At 37.1% G+C, this 23708-nt stretch overlaps 1 protein-coding gene across 3 annotated transcripts in view; it reads left to right on the top strand.

Moving 5' to 3' along the window:
* The window catches only part of SLC4A10 (solute carrier family 4 member 10), a gene marked incomplete at its 5' end in the record, with an annotated part of 156155 nt that overhangs the window by 123983 nt on the left and 8464 nt on the right, over positions 1 to 23708 (top strand). For all 3 annotated transcript variants that reach the window (XM_080346341.1, XM_080346340.1, XM_080346339.1), the window contains 8 exons: positions 10843 to 10948; positions 13763 to 13924; positions 14171 to 14284; positions 14794 to 14955; positions 17713 to 17964; positions 19195 to 19263; positions 21469 to 21642; positions 22291 to 22413. In XM_080346341.1, coding sequence (XP_080202467.1) covers positions 10843 to 10948; positions 13763 to 13924; positions 14171 to 14284; positions 14794 to 14955; positions 17713 to 17964; positions 19195 to 19263; positions 21469 to 21642; positions 22291 to 22413 — 1162 coding nt within the window. The remainder of the gene's footprint in view (positions 1 to 10842; positions 10949 to 13762; positions 13925 to 14170; positions 14285 to 14793; positions 14956 to 17712; positions 17965 to 19194; positions 19264 to 21468; positions 21643 to 22290; positions 22414 to 23708) is intronic.

Raw genomic sequence — 23708 nt, 5'->3', positions numbered from 1 at the left:
GAACTCAACTTTAGGTCTTTGTTCACATTTTTACTTAAAGAAGTGTAACTCAATGATCTTTTACTATAACCTTGTACTGATAATAAAAAGGACATAATTTGATGTGCCTCCTCTCTTTTAACCTCTCTGGCAGTTAAGGTTGAAGCTCCAAGAACTGAAGTAGATTTGGAAATATTAGATGCTGCTTAGCAGTGATAGATTTTGTCATAATCAATTTGTTCTTAATAACAAGATTTTTAATATGGCTTCATTTAGGTAGCTTTACTTTATTGTGGAATTTTGACCTGGAGAATAAAAAAGTGAATGGTTTTAATCAATATGTAAAGGACAAGATCCTAGTCTGTCAATCTACGCCTGGTCACCTCAGAAACTAAAATGTCATCAAAAAGCATTTTCAGAGAAGATCCCCCTCCAGAAATGTCTGTTTTATTTCACTGAACCCATCTGAACCCTTTCCATGAGCAGGGTGGGGCCCAAATGGAACAATGCTTGAACAGAGCCACATCTTCTGTTCACTGGAAAAACAGGACTGTTTCATCCAAATGTCTCATTTGCATTTTAAGCTCGGAAAAACAAAATGCAGCAACAGAGAAAACATTTGAGCTTTGTGTATGTTATCGCCAGAAAAATAGTTAGCAAATCCTGAATATGAATGCATATTATCTACCTTAATACACAGAACAAGATAAATTATAGGCACTGTAGTTCTTCTGTGACATACTCTCTCATCATGCTGGAAAAAAAAATCTCTCTAGTATTTTAATCAGTAGACAAAGGAATATTAATTTTAAGAAAAAGCAATAAAGAATGGACTATGCATGCGGCTGAGGTTATATCCTGGTCTTATTCAACTTTGGTTAATCAGTGTTTTCCTCTAAAGAGCCTTGTATTGTGTAGTCTTTGTGGATTTTGTTTTCCTTTACCACTTTGAAGTAGTTGTCTCGAAGGGAAAGAAAATATTATGTTCTCATATGGTTTTGAAAAACAGATGTTGAAATCCAGGCAAATACAAAAGAATTATTCAGAAACCATTTAGCAGGTGAAGCGGAGCTGTTAAAATATTTAATGAATAGCATAAACACAAATAGAAATACGGCCTCCTGGGTAGCTAGCTTTATTCACGGATAGCTGAATCCTGTGATATTGCTTGAGATTTCAGAGAAATAAGATTAATAGTCTTGCATGTATAGGGGCACAGTGATAGGTATCTCTATTTTATTATAGTGTTTTAATATCATAGTCCCTATGTTTAGAAATAAATGTTCCTCATTTTACTTAAAATTCCATTCATTAATCAGAATCCCCAATTGATTTTTGAAGGGTGTTGCTTGCTCGCTGCCTGCCCTTAGTAACTGTCTTTGTTGAATGTAGAATGTGCAGAGCACGTGGAAGGGTAGAAGCAGCACCTGCATCCTCCAGTGACAGCTGTTGACCTCTCCTGTCCGGTTGGAATACCAGCATGAAAGTTTTAGATTTTTCCAAACACAATTCCTGAAGGACAAGTGTCTTCCAGATGTTTGGAAGAAAGATTTGACTGCTGCATGGTGATTTCCAACACATATATAGCTATAAAAATTATTTTATGTAATGGTTTTGTAGTTACTTATGAGGTCATCATTTCATACATATATTCTCAGTTATTCTCTATCTGTGTAGATAATACAATAAATAGTGTGTAGAAAGCACGTATAAAAAGACTTATAAACTCTTGCATTACATTTAACTTTCAGCATTTATGTTGTATCTTCTATTTGCTGTGATATCCTATTTATTATCAATATCATGTCCATGGCAACTGACCCTACTAATAGCAAAATGACTAACTGTAGATATAGGCAACATAGTTCTTATGGGATGTAGCTTATATTTTTTTAACCTTAAAACTGAAAGCACCAGGATGCATATTTATTATCTTGTAAGAGCACATCTGCCGATTCCAAGGATCTGTGCTCTGGACACAACAGAGCGGTAATTCCAGCCTCCTCTGTTCTCTCCGCTCCTTTCTACTTCATCTGAGTTTTTCTTAGTTCTTCAGAACCTGCCAGAACTAGTCGGGACAACAGAAAGATGTGCTCTGTTGGAGCAACTCCACATCAGCTGCCCAGATGACCAGTGCTTTCAGAGCACGCTTGTGCTACCTCAACTCCATGGGTTTGCTGTGCAGATATGCACATACTACTCTGTCCAGACAGAGTGGCCATGTGCCCAGAACATGAAGGTATCACAATTATCATCCCCACAGGATCATCACAAGACATTTCAAATAACCTTCACTCCCTTCTCAAATAGCTGCATGTGTCTCAGTTCCAGAAAGATCAGACACTAGACGGTGAATAAGCATAACAGCTACTTGAATTAAAAATCTCATTTTTTGTGTACTTGAAGTTGTGGTATTTTGCTTTCACAAGGAATTAGAAGCATCTGACCCCAGTCCTTCTACATCTAGTTTAAGTGGGTAATAAACTTGGGCTGAAACTGGTCCTGTCCTTAAAGGACCAGCATACTCTGTTACAGAAGCTAATTAGTATCTGCTGTTTTGCTAATTAAAACAGCTGTTTGCATTTTCCTCTTTGGGGATTTTAAAGACAAGTTTTTAATTGTTAGTAAAGTCTTGGCAGTTCTTTAATTAGCAATGGGTGAACTTCAAAAGGTTGAGCAACTCATTTCTCTTTGAATGCTCAGCCAAAGCTTATGTAAAACTTTATCTTGGATCTGCAATTTTATTCTAGAAAACTCAGGTTATACTGTAAAATTTCTGTGTTTTCTGTATTCTGCCTGTTGCCCACTCAAAAAACTCATGATAAATAGGTCAGGACTCTGTACACAGCTGTCAGTGTGTGCTGTGGCCCAGCCCTCTTTGCTTCTTTTCTCCCATGGGCTGTCCGAGGAGGCTCTAATGTCCGCAGGTATTCGTCTACATCCCAGTGCTCTTGCCTTTGCCCTGGTGCAGGAGTTTGACTTGGGAAAAGTCATTGACATGTGGCTAGCACTGTCCTTTGGACTACTAGAAAGATGTAGAAAATAGTAATTGAAAATGGGTGATATTTCAACCAGATTGGAACCATATTTAGAGTGAGAAAGAAAACTCATTCTGTATTTTGGGTGGGTTTGAATTCTGTCATAAACAGTCTCTGTTGCAGGAGTTTGATGTAAAAGACTGTACTGCATGCATTTCTTCTTATATTTAAGTATCTGCTGTAACAAACCTTGAAAGACTATAGAAAGAATGCTTAGAAATCAAGAAGACCCAAATATTTGAAAATCAGCTGAATGTCTCTCTAAAAGATTTCTTAAAAAATTGTATATACCATTTTACCATTTAGGTAGAAGATAGAAGTTTGAGCTTGTTACAAAATTCTGTCTCAGAAAGACAAAAGTATCATTTGTTGCGTATTCTAATTAATGCAGAACTAGTCTTAATGCACTTTTAGCTCATTTTCTTTATTGTACTTGTTCGTTTCTCTGTGTTGAAATATTAGCCCTAATTGTCAGGTGAAGTACTTGTAGGCAAATCCTTTCAGCATTCATGTGTAGCTTTTTCTTGAAACACCATCTTTATGGTATGAATGATAAAGAGTAAGGGATTTAAGAGCTAAATCCTAAGGACAAAGACAACCTGATTTTCAGTATGCTACTGTACTGCATTTTTTTCTTTTTAAACGGCATTGTTTTGAAGGAAGTTAAATACAGTAGTTGCATTGTTTATTAAATCAAATACACATACTTTTTGATCTGGGATTTTATTTCTTGCCTTTTTTTTTTTTGTTTTACTGTGACCTTTTTGTATTTCTCATGCCATTAGCATTTGTAGGTTGGCATAGCAACTCTCTTATTTCTGCACTCTCCTCCTCCTGCTTTTTCCTACCCCTGTAGCAAATATATCTTCAGTTAGTGAATTCTGCCTGAAACACTGGTGCACATCAGTTTTAATGTGTATATTAAATACTAGGATATAATTTTTGCTAGGAAAGGAGAACCTTACAACTGGGTGGATTAAAAACAGAGGTTCTCAAAAGGAAAACAAGTATTGTAGATGAAAGGAACATGATTTAGAAAGCAATCCAATATTTTTTAAAACACAAGCATTTTAAGATAGTTATCTTAGAATACAGAAGATCAATTATTTCTCAGCGTGAGGTTGCTTAGATCTTGGGGCCTTATATACCTTTTGTTTTTTATTAATTCTTTTTCCAGAGTGATGAATTAATGTTGTTTTTAATAATTCTTTACCAGAAGTTACTCAATTATTAACAGATTACATTGAATAATTTTAAAGTGATTTCTTGGCATGGTAATATGCATATTGCAATCTGTCTTGGTATTGACATGCACTTAAGCATTAGGAGTAGAAAATCCCACTCTGATGTAATTAAGGAGCCAAGATCATGTCAATCTCAGTATCTTTTGCAGGCTATAGAAACCATTGCTTCTAGGCAGCATTCTGAGAATTGGTTTTGTACACACCACTATTTGCACAAGCAAGTTTTAAATCTTTCATTATCTACATAACTTAATCTAAATGCATTATTATTGGATTCAAATTATATTTTATGCCCTGTATTCCTTAACCTGCAAGTGGAATGAGAAGAGCCAGTGATGATGAGCACAGAATTTCTCATTGGGATCTGAGGCATGTAATTGAATTCCAGATTCTGTAATGATTTATTTGAATGGAGATATGAATATAGATTTTCTTTTCCTCTTCTTTATAGATTTTTTTTTTTCCCCAGCAGTTAAGTAACTGTGCCAAATCCTGTGTGTCTTTCCTTAAGAATGTCCCTCTTCTTCCCAAAACCATGCAATAGCCATCATTGAGTTTAACTGCTGGTTCCATTTTCCTTTGTGGCAAACCCAGGAATCTAGAAATTATTTTTCTATATTCCATTTATTCTAGGACTCCCCTATGTCTGCCCAACCCAACTGACTCTTTTCTCTTTCTCCCTCTTTTGAGCCCAGGCAGTGCCCACGTTGCTTCATTCTTTCCTATTACTCATCTGCTCCACTTTGGAAACAGATCTCCTTGTTCAGCAATTCTCCACAGCATTCAGTTTGTAGTTGACACCTAGTCTACACAATGCCTTCAAATCTAGAAATGCTTACATATAATCCTTGGGTGGTTTTGTTACAGTACATGTAAGTGTATTGATATACTACACCTAAACAATCTAAACTTAAGCTGACCATATAGCATTATAGTGTATTACAGTATATTATTTCTGAATGATCATCGTACTGAAGCTCTTCTCAAGTGTATTCTTTTTTAACTTTGGAAGCAGGGTAAAGTGACATCCTAAAACTATTTCTCAGTGAAAGCTTTCAGATGAATTGTCAATATCCCACGTAATTACACTACTTTTCAGCAAATTAGCTTCTGTGTATGGCAGTTACAAACCATAGTACTGCTAAGAATGCACAGAATGCATTAGTGGCACCAGGCAGCCCATAAAGGTCAACATTTATGAGTGACAGTCAAGGTTAACAAAACTACAGTATGATTATAGATCTATTTTCTAGACTTTCCCCTTGACAGAACAGCATTTTCCTCCTGATGTGCTCTCCAAAGAAACCCGATTCTTTGAGATTTCTTCACTGTAACGTCAGTTCCACCACTCCTACCTTGATTTATCTCTCTGTTTCTATGTGGGTGTGAAATTCTTGTGCTGCTGAGTGCATTGTCTAGGTACTTCTATAGGCTTTTCTGTTTTCCCTCTCAGCTTCAATGACTAAACTATGTAGACTTCCAACTTTAGAGAATATACATGGATGCCTACTGATGTTCGTGATTGTCAGAGGTGGGCTACTTAACTTAATGACTCAATGGTCTAATTCAGGCTGACAGATCTCATGAATAAATGAAGAAAAAGTCTTGTCTTGCCATGGCAGCTGTGCTTTGAAAGGGTTTCGTGATACTGAGAATAGAACTTAACTGACAAATCCATTTCTCATCAGTATTAATTATTCGGTTTCCAGTCTCTTCTCCATTGAGACTTTGATTTTGTCATTATGAATGTTGACATGGGAAGCAATATGGTAAATATAATGCCAGGCATATACAGATGTTGTAGGTATGGGACAGCAGAGAAGACATTATGCTATTGTCGTTATCCCCTTCTTATAGCAGTTAGACAAACAGAAGAACTATGCAAGTGCCCGTAATTCACATGAAAATGGTATATTTGGAGACAACCTAAACATACATAGCATTCTGCTATTCATGTGTGTTCCTTCAACCTTGTAAATGCAACATGAAGAAGACATGCATATATTCTAATAGCTTACTTTTAAAACAGAATTAATGATCTTACCTTCCATTTCATATCATCTTCTTATTCTCTGTTACATGATGGCAACTTACTCCTTATACTACCAAATATGTGCTCTGAAATTCAGGGAGACATATTGTTTAAATGAGAACATTTTGTAACTTATCTGTCATACTTGCCTGTTGTATTTTTAAAATAATAATACAAATATTCATATTGAGCAAATCTCATTTGTCTTAAGTGAGCCAGAAAGAGATTTTGTCCTTCTAGGAAGAGGAAATGGTATGTTGGCTAATCATTAAGAAGCTGTGGTTGCATCTTGTATAGATCAGATCCTTAGCTAGTATAAATAGGTGTAGCTTGCAATATGTACATGCTGAAAAATAGGAGCTACAAAAGAGTGCCTTCAGAGTTGGTTAACACATCAATAGTAAGTGCCTCCTAGTTTTGCAAACAATATACTGAAAAATCCCAAACATACTGTGATACTGTGAAAAATGGCAACTGCCTTGGGATGAATGGCCATGATGCTTTCAAAGAATCTGCACCATTTAAGTGTTTTATTTACTCACAGAAAACACTGTGCAAGGCTCTTGTTTGAAGATTTTATTCTGGCTGTAATGGGGATCATATGAACAGTCTTTTTTGGTGCTGTTAAGGACAGTAATGACTATTCCTTTTGGGGAACAAAGACCGTTTCTAGTTGCCTGAGATGGCCTGAAGCTGCAGTTGTCAAATCCTACCTCTGTTCTTTGAGAACAAGTTGTAGGAAATGTTGCATGCAGTGAAGTTATGATGGCTGCCTCAAGTTAATGAAATTGAGACTACGAAACAGAGGCAAAAAGAGCTAGGAAAAATGTGGGGAGCTGGGAGGACAAAGAAGGGAAGCGTGGACCAGCAGTGACCGATACCACCTGTACCATTATGGTCAGATTGGTGGTGAAGATTTTAGCTGAAGTCTTGATCCTTCTGTACAAAGGAAAAGAGGTACAGGCTCCAGGAGATACTGGTTAACCAGTCCTAAAATTTATTATTTCTAATCTACCTTTGTTGCCCATCCTGATTTGCCAGAGATTTCTTGAGCACCTTGGAAGATGTAAATGCAATAAAGACTCCTTGCTCTGGTTATTTTTCTAGCTAGCCGGGGCCATTATTTTTCTGTTATTCTCTCCTTTTGTCAGTTCTGATCTTACATTAGTTTTCCTGCAGTTTCTTGAAAACTGTCTTGTCTGAAACAGTTTATTATTCTGCCTCAGATTTATAAGCCACTTCATGATAGGCTGTGTTAGATGTTTAAACACCTTAGAAAAAAGCGAACTCCACTGATTCTGCCTAGTTGCAAAATATGGACCTTTTAAATATAGAAGGGAGTGACCTGTGACTGAGGATCTAGTGCCATTTTAGATCTCTTATCCTCCAGCTGCTGCAGAAACCAAGGCGTGAGTCACCGTAGACCCTCTCACATATGTGCCAACCTATAATGGATGTCACAAGTACCATGGGGTACGTAGGCACCCATGTTTAGATATCTGAATTGCTCCCAGGAGATCAGAACATCTTGCAGTAGCGAAATGTGTAAAGACTCAGGAAGACTTGTTCTGTTACCAGTGTGATGAAATTGGTATATTGTGAGATTGGCAGCAGAGATTTTTTAAATTTTCCTTATAGTGACACCTATGCATTTGCCCCCACAAACCAGTGCCATGAAAAAAAGCAGTTTCTTCCAAGCTATGATAAAAGAGGATCAAATGAATCATCCTGTATCTCTTAGCATTAGAAAGATGATTGCTGACTCCTTATCACTGAAAGACATGAGTCTGTTGCTTAGTACTATATTTGGAGGAGAATATGTTGCTTGGAAAATACAGGTGTATGTATAGTCTATTGCTCATTGGTAATGGCATAAACTCCAAATAGATCTTTTGTACAGGGCTCAGCAATTTAAACAATTTTACAAGAATGTTAGAGTATTATTTGAACCTCCAAGAGGTGATAACATTTTTACTATTCCAGTCTTCTGAGTAATATTTCATCAAGAGAAGAGAAAGATGAGTTAGTGGTTAACAATTCAGAGTATTTTACTTTTTCTCCTGAGAGCTGACCTCTCAGAGTAAAAAATGACAATGAAAGAGACTAAAAGTTTTAAAAGATTAAAGTAGAAAGCCTTATTTCACTCATGTGAGTTTCTCCTTGCAATTCAGTTGTTTTGGGAAATAGTCATCATTGAAGTAACTACATCTGTAACGAACTGTCATGTTTTGGTAGATAATCCTTTATGTTCTGGCACCGAATGGTACCTCCAATTGTCTTCTGTGCTGGTCAGGCTGTTTCTTACTATCTCACATTTCTCTAATGGTAAGTGATTAGTGGGGTACTGGAAGACAGTTATACTGTGATACAATCTCACATCAAAATTTCAGTGTTGTCAAAAGGCATAAAATATTAAAACCAATATAATGTTATAATAATGATCTTCTCAGTAGAAAGCAGCATCTGATCTTTGCAGTTAGGGCCTAGTTCTGCACCCATTCAGTGACAAAAGCTGGGTGAAGGGTGATTTTGGTCAGCATGAGTGCAGTTTGCACAACTGACTTGCTTGCTGATGGACAATTGGTAAATTTACATTTACGTCGGTAAATGCCTGTGAAACTTGGTAAAGGCCAGACTGGAATGCTCTAAGGGAAGTGGTATTGATAGAGAAATAAAGAGGGTGATGATCTCATCTGAAGTTGACTTACCTGAGCTGTATTAAGCTATAGCTTCAAATGTTGTGTTTCTGGCTACGGAAACAGAAATTTTGGCTTCTCTAACTTTTAAATGTAATTTTGCAGTTTGCAGCAAGTGTAGCTGTGCCACGTAGTGTTGGTGACATGCACAGTCTTCCCTTCTAGTGAGAAAGTGACTGTGATTGAACAACTGTAATCAAACCCCAATGGGCCATCGCCCAGCATCTGGCCAGTCTGCGATCAGCGATGGACATCAGGGGCTGGGAGCTCCTGTGCTCACAGGAAACACTCGTAACCTGAAATAGCCACTTCTGTATTGTTGCATGAACATCAAATACTCCCTTGCAATAACATAGACATACTGTTGTTTGACTTTATTATGCTGCTGTAGCTCACTAGTAGTGATGCGCTTCATTTAACCCATTTTATAATACTTTAAACTACACATTGAACACGCATTCATTCTGCACTTGGGGCCTGATCCAAAGCATATTAAATATGTTTGAAAGATCTAGTCTACTTCAATGACTTTTGGCTCAGGCCCTCTATTTCTCTGAATGCTGTTGCGCCTTTTTTTTTTTTTTTTTAAATTTATTTTTGTTCATGAGCTGTAAGGGCTTTTTTATTTCTTTTATAAATAGCTGCATTTCAAGTAAAAACAAGGAGTTGCACAAAGACAACCTGCATCTCTATGTATGTATTAAATGCAGCTGTTGTCACATGTATAGTATTGTAATCAAAATATAGTGGCACTATTCTTTACTCATAATGTAGATGGTAGAATGTCTTGTATAGAAGATACTACAAATCTAGATGAGAATTGTAATTTTGTGGAAAGATAAATAGTCGTGGAGAAAATAGATGGCATAGCTAAGCGAATAAACGGATACTCTTCTAGAAATGGAGTGCAAATGTATGCTCTCCACTCTATTGTCAGACATTATCCTGTTCCCAGTTACTCCTGAAAACTTTATCAGAAAGGAGAGTACAGAATTTATTTACAGCCATCATAAGCACATTAAAATACTAGCAGGATAGATAGTACTATAGATTTTTAAAAGTAGAATTAATTTAAAGAGAACTGCAAAGCATACTTGCCATCTTGGAACCTACAGAGTATCCTGCATGTTTTGAAGGCTTTCTCAAAGAAAAAGTCCCTCACTGTTGCTTCAGAGGCTTTAAAGACTTAATTTTGATTTTAAATTTCCTATTTGCAGTATTGCCCTCCCACAGTGGCTTGTCATATTTTGTATGTTAAAATGCACAACTGAAAATGAAAAGGATGCTTTTAAAGCAGCTGTGGGGAAAGGAAAAACCATGGAGGCAGAAGTTCCCTGAGCCTTTGGTGCTGGGGATCTTGCAGAGCCCTGACAGTCGATCGGGCAGTTTGGCTGCTTAGCACACGAAGGCCTCTGGTAGAGAGGAACAAAGAGGACACAGACAATTTGCATTTGGGAAGTGGATCAGCCTGGAACTGTGCATGGCATCTAATACCTGTGTAGGCAAGCGTTAGATGTAAGGGGGTGGGACAGGACTGGCATGTTCTCAGTATTACAAACTGTGCTTAAAAGTATCAATAGAACAGGACAAAACAGATGGGAAAACTTTCTGTGGACAGTCGTTTAAATATGTCACATTACGTACTATATATGCACATGCACCTCACGGCAAATTATACTCTAGTAATAGCACTAGCTACTGAACTATGAACTGCTTCAAAGCATGAATTCATTTGAAGTAAAATTATCTGGCAAAGTAGATCACAATTCCAATATGTCATGAACTTGATAATTTGGATTAATATATGACACTTCTTTTGTTAATAAGGAAAAAGTATTATTTTGTCTTTTCAGATGCAATTGTGTGGAACCAGAACATCCTAGCAATAAAACCTTACGATACTGGCAGGACTACAATATATCTGCATCTGATGTGCCATGGGGGAACCTAACTGTGTCAGTAAGTGAAATATTGGAACTTAATAAATAAAGGCATAAGCATAAATAATTTTTTCTCTCCTACTGCAGCAAATATATTGAAAAAATTACCATGTTTTTTTCTGATCATATTAGTTCAAATAAAGCATAAAATATACTTAACTGAACAAAGGTTAACATAGACTTTGAAGCATTATCTCCTTTTGTAAGCATTTTGCAGCCTTTGATAGTACACATTAAAGCAAGTATGTGCATTTTGTGCCCTGCTTTGGAAACCTGACACACTAGCACAAGAGTTTGACTGAGATTAAGTCTAAACATGTCAAATGACAACGGATTTGTCCTAAATTCTGCCAGATGGCAAAACCAAAGTTTCCTTGTGTAGAAAGACTCTGCAAGCATTTATTTCCTCTAAAACATTCTTATGGCTCTTCAGGCTATAAAGGAGAGGAAGGGGAGAAATTCTGTAACAGTTACTGCTCAGTGACCAAATTTTTCTTATGTGTAATTTTTTTTCTTTTCTTTTTTCTTTTTTTTTTTTTTTTCCTGGGGGGTGGGGGAGCTACAAACTGTTTGGGGAATTTGCGTAGGTACACTTGTCTAGATGTAAAGGATTTATTACTTCAGGTTTGCCTTCTTTAAAGCAGCATTTACGATGATTAAAATGCCATACTGAGATCAGACCACTGCTTTCTCACAAATGGATCATTTCATTACACAGTCAAAGAGAAGTGAGTGCAAAAGACACAAAACTGAAGGGTTCTCTCAAAAATATAACTGAATTAACCCCATCATAGACATAACCAAATGAAATGCTTAAAAGCTGATCCAGTGGACCGTCTCCAGCACAGTTTTTTCTTTCAAAGGCGCAGAAATGCAGAACTGGTGTCCTCCCATCATGTGTTAAGCAAGAGCTGCCTTCCATGGCTGCTCTGTCTGGATAGAGCAGGGGCTGCTCCTCAACTCTGTTGGTGTGGCAACAGCAGAGAAAAAGTTGAGAACTGCTGGCCTGAGGGATTCCAGCAATCCAGAATGAATATTCTCAAAATTGCAGCACACTCTATGAGCATCTGTGCAGGGGCAGACTCCTCCTCTCACTTTCTCAGATCCCTGACAGTGTTTTTCAGAGTACATTTGCAGCTGAGGAGATTTAAAATAACAGATTTTGTTTTAACTATAAATGTAAAAGACAGGCTGCATTATATAAAACCCTTTAAAACTTCTGTAAAAGCTTGTTACTGAAACTTGAGTTTACATGGGTGGCAGTAAAACTGATGGACTTTTCCCATTAGCCCCTGTAGTTGTCAAAGAAATAACTAAAATTTTTCACACTTTCATGTATTTATATCTTGAAAGCATCATCAGAAACCTTCAATTCTCCTGTTCTGGAGAGATGGAGTAAAAGACTAGACCTAGTTTCCTATAAATATTTGGTCAGTCTCACACCGCTGTCATCTTCACTGCTCATTTCTTCCTGTTGTTTCTTGTGTATGATCTAGAAGTTTCAAGTTTCTGAAGATCTAGGCTGGCACTCTCTAAAAACCAACAGTAGGACCAACAAGTTGTTTTGCTATCCAGGACTAAACAAATGTGAGCAAAGTGTTTATCGTGATGGTAACAAAATCCTTTTCAGTAGGTGTATGATGAAATTCATCCCTGTGCTGTGCCAACATCAAGGTCTAGCTCAGGCCAGGACAAGTTTTCTACATGATGTCCCAAAATCTTGCCAATTTCTTCTGTATTTCCTGATATTTTTTTTTTTTTTTTTAATCTCCCCCCTTCCATTTTGTAGGTCAGAAGTGCATCATCGTTATCCCAGGTTTACTGCTATACCACTATAAAAAGTTTTGCACTCTTCTGTCTCACAGTTAATCAAATAGCAACTGTGGTTTTTTTCAAGCCAGCCATTGTTTAAGGCCAAAGTTTCTCATAACATGTCAAGCCACAGTGTTGTGATGGGAGTCTGATGAGCCAGTGACCCAGTTCATTCGATACTAAAAGATTCTGATCTGGCAGGACATCGCTGGCTGGAATCTCTGATTCTGGGTGCTGTGTTTCTTTTTGCTTAATATCTGTGGAGGAATTTGGGAAGGAGAAGGAATGGGGTGCAAGTCCGGAGCTTGTAGCTCACATTTTGAGAGCTACTCATTATTTCTCTGCCTGGAACAATTATGATTTTAAGCAACTGAGGATGGTATTGGAGAGTTACTAGATACATTTTCTAGTGTGTCTGAGTATTTGATCATATTTTATATTGGATAGAATGAATGTTATGGATTTTGAATTTTGCTGCATTTTATCAGATCGTTTTAAGAAAAAGATAATTTGTGAGATGTGCTGCCCCCATGTGGTATTAAATGTATTGTTCTGCTTTTAGGCTAATATTGTACATGCTAAGTAGCTTTTTCTTGAATTGGTTGGCCTGTGAAATTAAAACAAAAAAACCAGTTTTTGAGAGTGCACTAGGAGCAGCCTTTCTCTTCGTAGCTTTTGAACTTCACTTGCCTGTCTTGGACGGAATTAGGAAGTGCAAATCTCTGTTTGTAAACAGAAAACAAATAAGTGTATTTGTTCAGTTTGAAATAAATCTGGGCTTATATTAATGACTTTATTTATGGTCTTAATCTCTCTTAGGAGTTTATTTTGAGGGTTTTAGAGTTTTCCATGCAGACAAACATTAGTGAGTTTTAATTTTTACAATAATAAATAGTTAAAAATTATTTTAACTATTTCTAGTAGTACAGTCTGGTTGCAATTTAGGAAAGTAATTGGAAAGAAAATACCAGTGTACGCACGTATATCTTTCAGAACAATAATGCTTTGCTCTCTCTGATAGGAATGTAAGAAATTTCATGGAGAGTTTGTTGGACGAGCCTGTGGTCATCATGGCCCTTATGTTCCAGATGTCCTCTTCTGGTCTGTCATCTTATTCTTTTCTACAGTAACTCTATCATCCACACTGAAGCAGTTCAAAACTAGCCGATACTTCCCAACAAAGGTATGTGCTATTTTTTTAATTCAAAAGTTGTCAGTAGTCATGTGTAAGCATGAATTTCGTCTGCATTGCAAATTCAATTAACTGCTGGTGAAGCGGACACTACATCTTTTCACTGTTGGAAGATCACGTCAGAATAAGCACAGTTTTAGCTTTAAGCACAAAAAGGTTTTAAAAAGTGAAGAAAATAAATCCTAAATCACACATTAATGTTTCAGTTAAAATTGTTGTTTCTCTCAATACTCATAGGTACGATCTGTTGTCAGCGATTTTGCTGTCTTTCTCACTATTTTGTCCATGGTTTTAATTGACTATGCCATTGGGATTCCATCACCGAAACTTCAGGTTCCAAATGCTTTCAAGGTAATTTGTTAATAAATTGCACTGCCTTATATTTTTGACCAAGTAGTGTGCTATAGTGGGTTTATTATACTTTTTTAATCATCAGGGAGTAGTGACACTATTTTGAATTTTTCATGTTCACCAAGTACTGTGCAACCTCTCTGACTAGTGGCCCATGTAAGTGAGCCTCTGCTATCAGGCCCCTTAATGTTTCCTAATGTCTTCTGTGTGGGAACTCATCTGGCTCAAATTGCCCAAATCCTACACTACTGTAATGTTCTGGGGCTCCTTGCTAGGCTTATTTTATCAAATTTTATCAAATACGACCAAGTCTGTAATATCCCAGATGATTTTATTATATGTAACTTCTCTTTTTGGTATCATAGAAAGTTTAGCATTTTTCTGTGCTCATACATAGATTGATTTTAAAGGAAATCATATCCTAGTAATGTTTTTGTATGTATTCTTGTGAAGTTAAAATGTGAATAATCCTTAGAGTTCTGACTGGTCATGCATGACTGTTTTTATAGCCCACCAGAGATGATCGTGGCTGGTTTATTTCTCCTTTGGGGCCTAATCCTTGGTGGACAGTGATAGCTGCTGTAATTCCAGCCCTGCTTTGTACTATCCTTATCTTTATGGACCAGCAGATCACAGCTGTCATTATCAATAGAAAAGAACACAAACTAAAGGTATTCAGTCAAATAGTTATATTTTCACTGTTGTTTTCTGCTTCAGGCTATGTAATGTGCCTTCATCTACTTGAGTATGCTAATTTATTTTATGTTAAATAGTGCCTCTTTAAATTGTTATGCGTTTTCTCTGTCAGTCTCCGTAGTACCTGTGCCCTGTGTCAGTGATTTGCTGCCTTGCAGAAGTCTTTATGGATGTGATTTGGAACAGAGATTCTGAATCAAGAAAACGCTGTCCTCTGTGATTTATTAGAAGTACGATACCTATTCACCTAAAAAACCAAACTGGACATTAACAATTTCCTTAAGTACCGTAATTTTAATCGTATCTTCAGATACTGACAGTGTTGTTCTACTGGATTGGATTTTGAAAAACTATTTAGGGGTTGTTTTGTAATATAGGATTTTTTTTTTCCTCTCTTCATCCTTCTCTGTGGTTCTACCCATCCAGTTTTTTATGCCCTTCCTATCTTAAAAAAGAAGAATAAAACTGAGCTTTGGAGGCACAATGGGTTCTTAAAACAACATAGGACAACTTCCTGCTCTGTTCTCTAACACTTTAGTTGCCTACAGATGGAGAGAGAAAAAGGGACATCACCCCTCTGAAAAACTGTTGGGCAAAATGTAGCAGCAGGTTTCTGTACATGTATATGCAGCAAGCTTAGGCTCTTTTTTTGACATACTTTTAATAAGCAGCAATCCAATCCTAAGTTGCTTTAGCAAATGCATTTGCAACCTTCACTTTGCACTGCCTCTTCTTGGATGATTGTGACATTTGATATGTTCTTTTTTTGCCCTCTTTGTCAGCCTGGCTCTTCATGTCAATCCATAGCATTGCATGTGGTTAACTTGACAGATGCAGGAATTTGCTGCCAAGCTTTGGAATGTGTTTTTTCAGCACTGGCATCTGGGAGTCAGATGGTCCTCCTGGCTGCCCCCTTGTCTTGCTGCATTTTAGTTTTGCTGGGGTCTGGTGTAGCATCACCTGTTGCTACGCTTCCTTTTCTTCCCATATGTCAGGTTCCTCAGATCATGTATGAATGTGAGGAAATGCTCTCGGATTCTGTATGCATTAGCAGATACGTTCCTCATAAATGTGTCAGAAGGTAAAAAAAGGTGTCTCTGTTAGGATTTAGAATTAAACTCTTTCTTTGAGTGTCTTGTGCGTGTAACTAATAGCTGTGTTTAACACATCTCTGAATTTGTCAAGATGTGTCTTGGAGAAAAGACTCATAAGCACTTTTGGGGAGTGAGGGAAGCTTGCTAGAGTTGATTCTTTTCATTTTCTTTACTTTATATGAATCCCCCTTTTTAAATAATGTAAGCAAATAAGATGGCATTTTCACTTCGATATGTGGCTTACATTTTCATAAACCCAGACGCTTCCCATTTTAGAAGTAAAAGTTGTCTTCAGAAAGAAATGATTTGTTTGCTTCCAGCTCATTTTCCCCTCTTTTTTTATACTTCCCATAGCAAATTCTGAATAGTGCGCATTTCAGCTTTTGGCAGTCTCTGTAGCAAACCCTTCCAAGTTTAGTTTAGTTACTTTTTTTATGTCAAAAGACATTTGCATGGGTTTACAGGCAAAATTATGGTTCAACATATTCACACTGTTTGCATGAACATCACTGTTTCCTCAGACCATGACACTGGATTTGTTGCCATATTGCAAAATTTTGTGGAGATAACTACCTACCTGACTTTCTAAAGGGATGTAGCTTGAGCTCCTGCTTGCAGCTGCATGGTCATCCTGGGTGCTTGGTAAAAATGAAAAGAAACATCCCTCTCAGCTATGGTAACAGATATCTATACAACCAAGCTTGATGCAGACCATTGGGCATTTTCAAGTGAAGGTTGTATTTGCAGGTTTTTAAATGTATCTCAGATTTGCCCAAAGATTTTTATCCACTACTGCCAAAACAAAGCAACATGCTCCTGTTGGTAAATTTACAGAGTGTTTCACTACTAGAGATGATTCAAAATCAAAGGTTTTGTACTGACGTCTCACATCAATGTTTATGACAGTATTTTAAGTATTGAATAGGGAAACGAGCAAAACAGTATGAATATCATGTTATAGTTTAATTTAATGTATAGCGTAATGATAGTTTATCTTGATGTACAGGTATCTGCTCTTAGATAAGATAAAAGTACGTTAGTGAAAACTTCTTACTATCACATGCTTACCATCTATAAAAACTTTATATTATGTGGTTTTATGGCCCTTTATAGCATAAGCTTACTTTGCAAATGTTAATCTAAGAATTTTTGTGTAGGAAAGAATCAAAATACATATTTTCCTGCCTCCTATGTAAGGATGGCTGGGGGGTGTATTAAGATTAGTGAAGTTGAAAGCTGGCGGTGGAGCTTGATGTTCTGCTCACTGTTCTCCACAGCAGAGACTGAGTTTAAACCCAAATGTATCTATTTTCCATTATCCTATTAGTATCTCTTTTATAACCAGGAAAGGTGTTTGCCCATTGTAAAGTGGATTTATGACATGTACACTTAATTCATAACTGAAATGAGTGTAATAACAGCATTTCTTGTGAACTAGTAGCAGTTCCCCTTAGATAACCAGTTTTCCATCACCACTGACCCAACCTGGGTAACACATAGACGAAAACTATTCTTTCTCACAAGTCACAAATTTTTTAATTGTCTCTAACTGTTCACTAGAAATGCCTGCCAGAAGTGTTCTCCTTAATTCGGATGTCATTTTACATCTTCTTGCTGTCACTACTTTTTTTTCCACAGAAAGGATGTGGATACCATCTCGACCTACTCATGGTGGCAGTCATGCTTGGAGTTTGCTCTATTATGGGATTGCCGTGGTTTGTTGCAGCCACTGTCCTCTCTATTTCCCACGTGAATAGCTTAAAACTGGAATCAGAGTGCTCTGCTCCTGGGGAACAGCCAAAATTTCTTGGAATCCGTGAGCAAAGAGTCACAGGGCTCATGATTTTTGTCCTTATGGGCTCATCTGTCTTCTTGACAAGCATCCTGAAGGTAATTTGGGGAAGTAAGGGAAAGCTAAAGAATACTGCACTGAACTGAACATTTCACTGTTGTGTTCCAGGCACATTACTAACATAATGTTATACAATGATGATCTAAAGTGGAATTCTAATTTTGCATAATAAAAAGGCTAGGGACATCTAACATCTAACAAAAACCTTGTAATGAAAATCTGGCCTGACTGAAGTCAGAGGGAATTCTACCATTGAACTGTAGTATATGAAGATTCACCCTTTGTCTCTGCTTCGGGCCTGTGGCAAATAATCATTAAACAGTCTTGCTAAATTATACCAATAAGTGCATTTATTTAGAAACTTTAAAAACATTTTGTGATTTCTGGATAATTTAAAAGTATTTTTGCAGTTGCAAGAGAAGTTGTATGGTTCATTTATTGGAAATGAACGTGAAGATTCTCTCATGCTGCCTGCATACTCAGCTCAGCTCACAGGTGTCCTGAAACTGCTGTCTAGTTATATGCATATATAATATCATCAACATACAGAATACTTACTGTTTTTAGGAATTATCGAGCCTCTGTGAAATCAGTGAGACTTTTGCCATTGACTTCAGTAAGACCAGAATTTAGATTTGTGTGTTGTCACAGCCCTTAGAACTTGTACTTTCCACTGATATTTTATTAAGTATATCATAAAGCCTTCACTTTGAATATATAGAGAACGTGAGTTTTGTGTATTTAGTATTTAAAATGGACACTTATCTATGGAAATATCCCTTCACCTACACAGTGTATACTGAAAGCCTGAATATTTAAAATATTAAAAATCATCCCACAAGAGTCATTCACCCGTTTTTAAATGTTCACAGCACAGAACATTTCTTTTTTTTTTCTTGAACATTTTTCTGAGGATTATAGCTTTACTATCCAGATGCTCCCCTGAACAGTATTTTAAGTAAATAATTTAAGTATCTATCACTTTCATTTTTTGTGTAGTTCTGTTAATTTTATTAATAATGAATAAAGTATATTGTAATGACTGGCTGTGAGAGGAAAATAAAACTGTAGAGACAGATTCTTCTTTTGCTTTATACTCTGAGAAACATTATTAATTTGTAATTGAGTGACTCTGATTTACAACTTGTCTGATTAATGCAGGCATATGGCACTTTGAATTTCAACTGTTTCAGATGTCTTTCTAGGAGCATTAAAAGTTGTTAAATGGTATTTAATATGCTCTTCCTCTTCTCTGCTTGTTTGTCTAGTTTATTCCTATGCCAGTACTTTATGGAGTATTTCTTTACATGGGTGCCTCATCTCTAAAGGGAATTCAGGTAAAATGGATTTATGAAGAGTGTGTTACTGATGATGTTTTCTATAAAATGTGTAGCTATTCTTATTACATTATTTTATTATCATTTGTGTACAATCTTAAAGGAGTGTTGCGAACCTTGAAAGTGACTCAATTATAAAGGAAAGTGGATTCTTTCTACATAGAGTGTTCCCTCTAAGTAATGTGCCCCACTTATTTTATTTTTTTAGGTGTGGGTTTTTCTGTTCACCCTTGTTAACTGAGTAACAACTATCAGGATCTCTTCTTCTCCCCTGCCTCTCATTCACCTGCTTGCCTGCTGCCTTTTCAGCCTCCACATTAGTGCCTTCCTAGTGGTACGCTTCATCTTGAACTTTGTCTGTATGAGGCTTTTGGCAAAGTTACCCTAAAACTAACACAGGTGACATTTTGAAGATATTTCCTGTGCAAATAAATTTCCCAGGCCAGGGAGTGGAACTGTTGCAAGTCCCATGCTACTCAATTTTTGGCCTCACAGGTGAAGGGCAAGTCTAGTGGACGGGCAGCATTACTCCTGGATGACTGCAGCATTCAGTGCCGTGGTGTCACATCTTTTAACCCATCTGACACAAACACTCAAATTCTCAAGTGTGCCTTTGTTATTGAAAGTTGAGGTACTGATACACATTTCGAGACAACTGAGAGAGAACAGTCACATATGAAAATGTGAATTATTCTGTGCAAAAGTTTGTCAAATACATAATTGTTTCTTTCATTATATTTAAATTTTTTGATTGTGAGTTAAAAGTTTCTTGCTTTTTTATCTACTAGTTATGAGCAAAGCTGGCTCTTGTTTTTGAGTGGTGTTTTCTATTCAGAGTCTTTTCTTTTATACCTTTGCCTAGCCCTTATCATTTGGGTTGGTATTCTAAGAAGTGCAGTTTGGCTTTCACTGAGGTTTAGATAATTTCAACTTCATATGGTTCGGCTGTTTCCCAGAACAAGGGTATGAGAAAGTACACCATTGAGAAGTGGTTTTTAAGGCGTGCTAAAATCTGGCTATCTTTTCTTGGAAAAGTGGTGGCATCACCCTACTTTACTCCCTCCCCCAAGCTGGGTCAAGGAATTGAGATTTGATAAGATGTTTTTTGTGGGAGGATGTGCTTTTTGCTGTTTCTGTGAAAAAGAAAAATGCTCAAATCTAGCCAAATTATAAGCCTTTAAAAAATGCAGTTTATGCATGCTCAATGAAAATTCCTGAAACTTGAAATTCCTGAAGACTGTGTGAATATAGGATGGCTCATCCATGCAGGGAGAAAGGGTGCATTACCATCATCACTTCGCCATAGCAGCAGACACAAGTCTCCAGGCAGTTTGGGGCCTAATAGTTCTGAGACACAAGACCTTCCCATGTGCATTCCTAATGTCGTGGCAGTTGGCTTTTGGCCTGGCCTTTTGGGTTTTTTTCTTTTTTTTTTTTTTTTTTTTTCTTTTCCCCTTTGCTGTTGTTCCTGGTCTTGTGAAGAGAGTGCAACGGGAAAAATAAAGCAGCCCGGGATAAAGTGTCTGGTGCAGTAAACTGAGTGAAGAAAAACAAAGGGAGTTTCATCCACGTGAGATAAAAGACTGAGGGAGATCCCTCCATGATGAGATTTTTGTGTGCTAAAGGAAGCAGAGCTCAGTTGTTGAAAAACAACTTCCAATCAGTTTGATTTGCAGTTGATTCACATCTACTTTGTAGTTTGGCTTTGCCTAACTTTAAGAGTTCTTGACTTGAAATCTTTGCAGTACTGTTTTAAAGTAACTATTTTACTTGTGTGGAACACATTATGCAGTTATGAGCAGGATGGTTCCTGGAGTGTGACTGTGCAGAATGTCTTTCAGCAGAATGCAATATCTCAGCACATCTGCAATAGAAATACCTAGGGAGACAATTCTGTATGAAAATTGAAATGAACTTAAGAAGTATGACTAATGAAATAATTAAACTTTACTTAAATAATACAATTCTCATTCTTACTCTGGTGACTCAACTGGAGAGAAGATGAGTCCTTTACCACCATTGGACTGGTGAGGATTGTAAACCGAGATAGTCCTTTTTCATGCCCCTAAACTTCCACACAGTTTTTGCCTTTAGAATAACAAGCCAGATTCTTAGGATATTCAGGGTCCCTTAGGCAGTGTGTAAATGTCCACATTAATGATCCTATAGGTCATTTTGATCCAAACTTTAAAAAATTTCTTTCAGCTTTTTGACAGGATAAAGTTATTCTGGATGCCTGCAAAACATCAGCCAGATTTTATTTATCTGAGGCATGTTCCTCTTAGAAAGGTCCATCTCTTCACTGTAATTCAGCTGAGTTGTCTTGTGCTTCTGTGGATTATAAAAGTCTCAAGAGCTGCCATTGTCTTTCCTATGATGGTATGAAATATTTTTTATTTCTTCTAAAAATCCCTTGTCTTTTCACTTGTCGATAATTGTTATTGAAGAAAAATAATAATTTGGGGGCTGGTAATTACAATATTGCTTTGATTCAGTATTCAAGGAGAATTCATACTGTATTAAGTAAGAAAAACTTCTGCATATAACCTCTGGTTTGAGTCTAGGATGCACTCTATTTATATGTGTGGATAGGCCAGCTCTGTATTCTTCTATGCAAAATTAGTCACTTAAAAATTTTTAAAATGTATTTTATGTTTTTATTTAAGGAGAGGTGCTTAATGATTTTACAGAGAGAACATTCACTCATTAAGAAAGATTACTGATTGTGCTGAGGAGCTTTACTGTGTCTTGCTGGGAGTAAAAGAAAAATCTATTCTGCTGCTTAAGTGAGCTCTCTCTGATTATTTCACTAGTTGAAAATAAAAGATGTCTCCTGACCACAGTGATTTTTATATGCTTCATGCCAAACTTCTTCTGAACAAAGTAAGACCAGCTGTTGGCGTATCCAAATTAAAGAATAAAATTGTAGATGTAAACTGTGGTCACTTTTGAAAGTATCCCTCTACAAGTGTGTTTGTCAGTTTTACTTGCTTAATTTCCTGATTCTTTAAATTAATACCTTTACAGGTCCTAGCCTTGGTATTTGTCCGAAAACTCATGGATTTCTTTTTTACTAAACGGGAGCTCAGTTGGTTAGATGATTTGATGCCTGAGAGCAAAAAAAAGAAACTGGAGGATGCTGAGAAAGAGGTGGGTTGTGATTTCAGGTTCTTTTTGTGTGTAGTCATAACCCTACACAGTGTCCCTCTTACTTTCTGGGCCAGCAGTTTCCTCCTGCTACTGCAGAAACAGTTTACTTCCACTTGCTAATGCAAAGGTCGGTGATGCTGCTTTCCCCTCCTAATCAGCCCCCCCCGACTTTTCCTTACAGCCATAGGTACTACCACCCAGTTCACTGTTTCAGATCTGGACTCCTTGTCTTCTTTCAAAGAACACACATTTCAGATAATTTCTTACAAATACAGGACAGATTCTTACACATTTCCACTTAGAACATTCCTATATTTTGACAGCAAAATGCTGATCTTTCTCATGTAGCTTTCTAACCAATTTTGCATCTATTTTATAGAATTTCATCCAGCTGCTTCTTCAAGAATGACTTGTTTGAATATCATACAAAACTCTGGGAGTAGGAAGTCACTTTATGTGTAGGGGATAGAGGTCTTTGTCCTTTGTCCCTGGTATCAGCCACATGATCAATGTCAACTGTTACTGGACATCAATACTGGGCCCAAATAAATGAGGAACAAGTCTCAATGAGAAACACTACCTGCAGGAGCAGTAGGTAGAATAGATTAGTGCTGGATTATTTTAAGTGGTAGTCTCCAGCACATTTTAATAGCATGGTGTGAGGCTCTGGTGGCAGTGGCAGGTGAAGGTGCAGATGATGCCACATGGTTTTGGCAGGCTGTGGTCACTTCTAGGCAGGAGTGCACATATGGCCTCTAAGGTGCCCTGAAGACCTCTGCAAAGCCCGGGACCAGTGAGACATAGCCTTTTGGTGGTAAAAGTGTACTGCACAAACTAGGCAACGTGCATGGGTAAATCAGGAATTTATCCTTAGGGATGCCCTGACACGTGATCTGAGACCAGTGAAATGGTGTGTGTGTTTAAGGATTCCCATTGGTAAGTCTATTTGTAGAAATAGGACGAGCTAATAATTTGAACATGTAACTATGAAAACTAGATTTCTTTGCCTTTAGGATTCTTCTGTGACCTTTGACAACTCACTGCTTCAGCTGAAACCTGAGAACTCTAACTTTGCTTTCTTTGTCACATTCAACATACTTTCATAGGATATTATTGGGGGGAGAAATTTTACCTAAGTAATAAACATTATCATGATTATTTACTATTTTGTATGTGCCTGTAAAGCTACCAGTCTGAAATTAAAATATGTGAGTCATTGTTTTCCCCCTTGAATCAAAGCAGACCAGAGAGTTGTTTCATCACAATATCTGTTTTCGTCTGAATTGAGAGTAACA

Source organism: Nesoenas mayeri, assembly GCF_963082525.1.
Source record: "Nesoenas mayeri genome assembly, chromosome: 6".
In the NCBI taxonomy this organism is placed as follows: domain Eukaryota; kingdom Metazoa; phylum Chordata; class Aves; order Columbiformes; family Columbidae; genus Nesoenas; species Nesoenas mayeri.
This window is presented reverse-complemented; position numbering and strand designations above follow the sequence as displayed.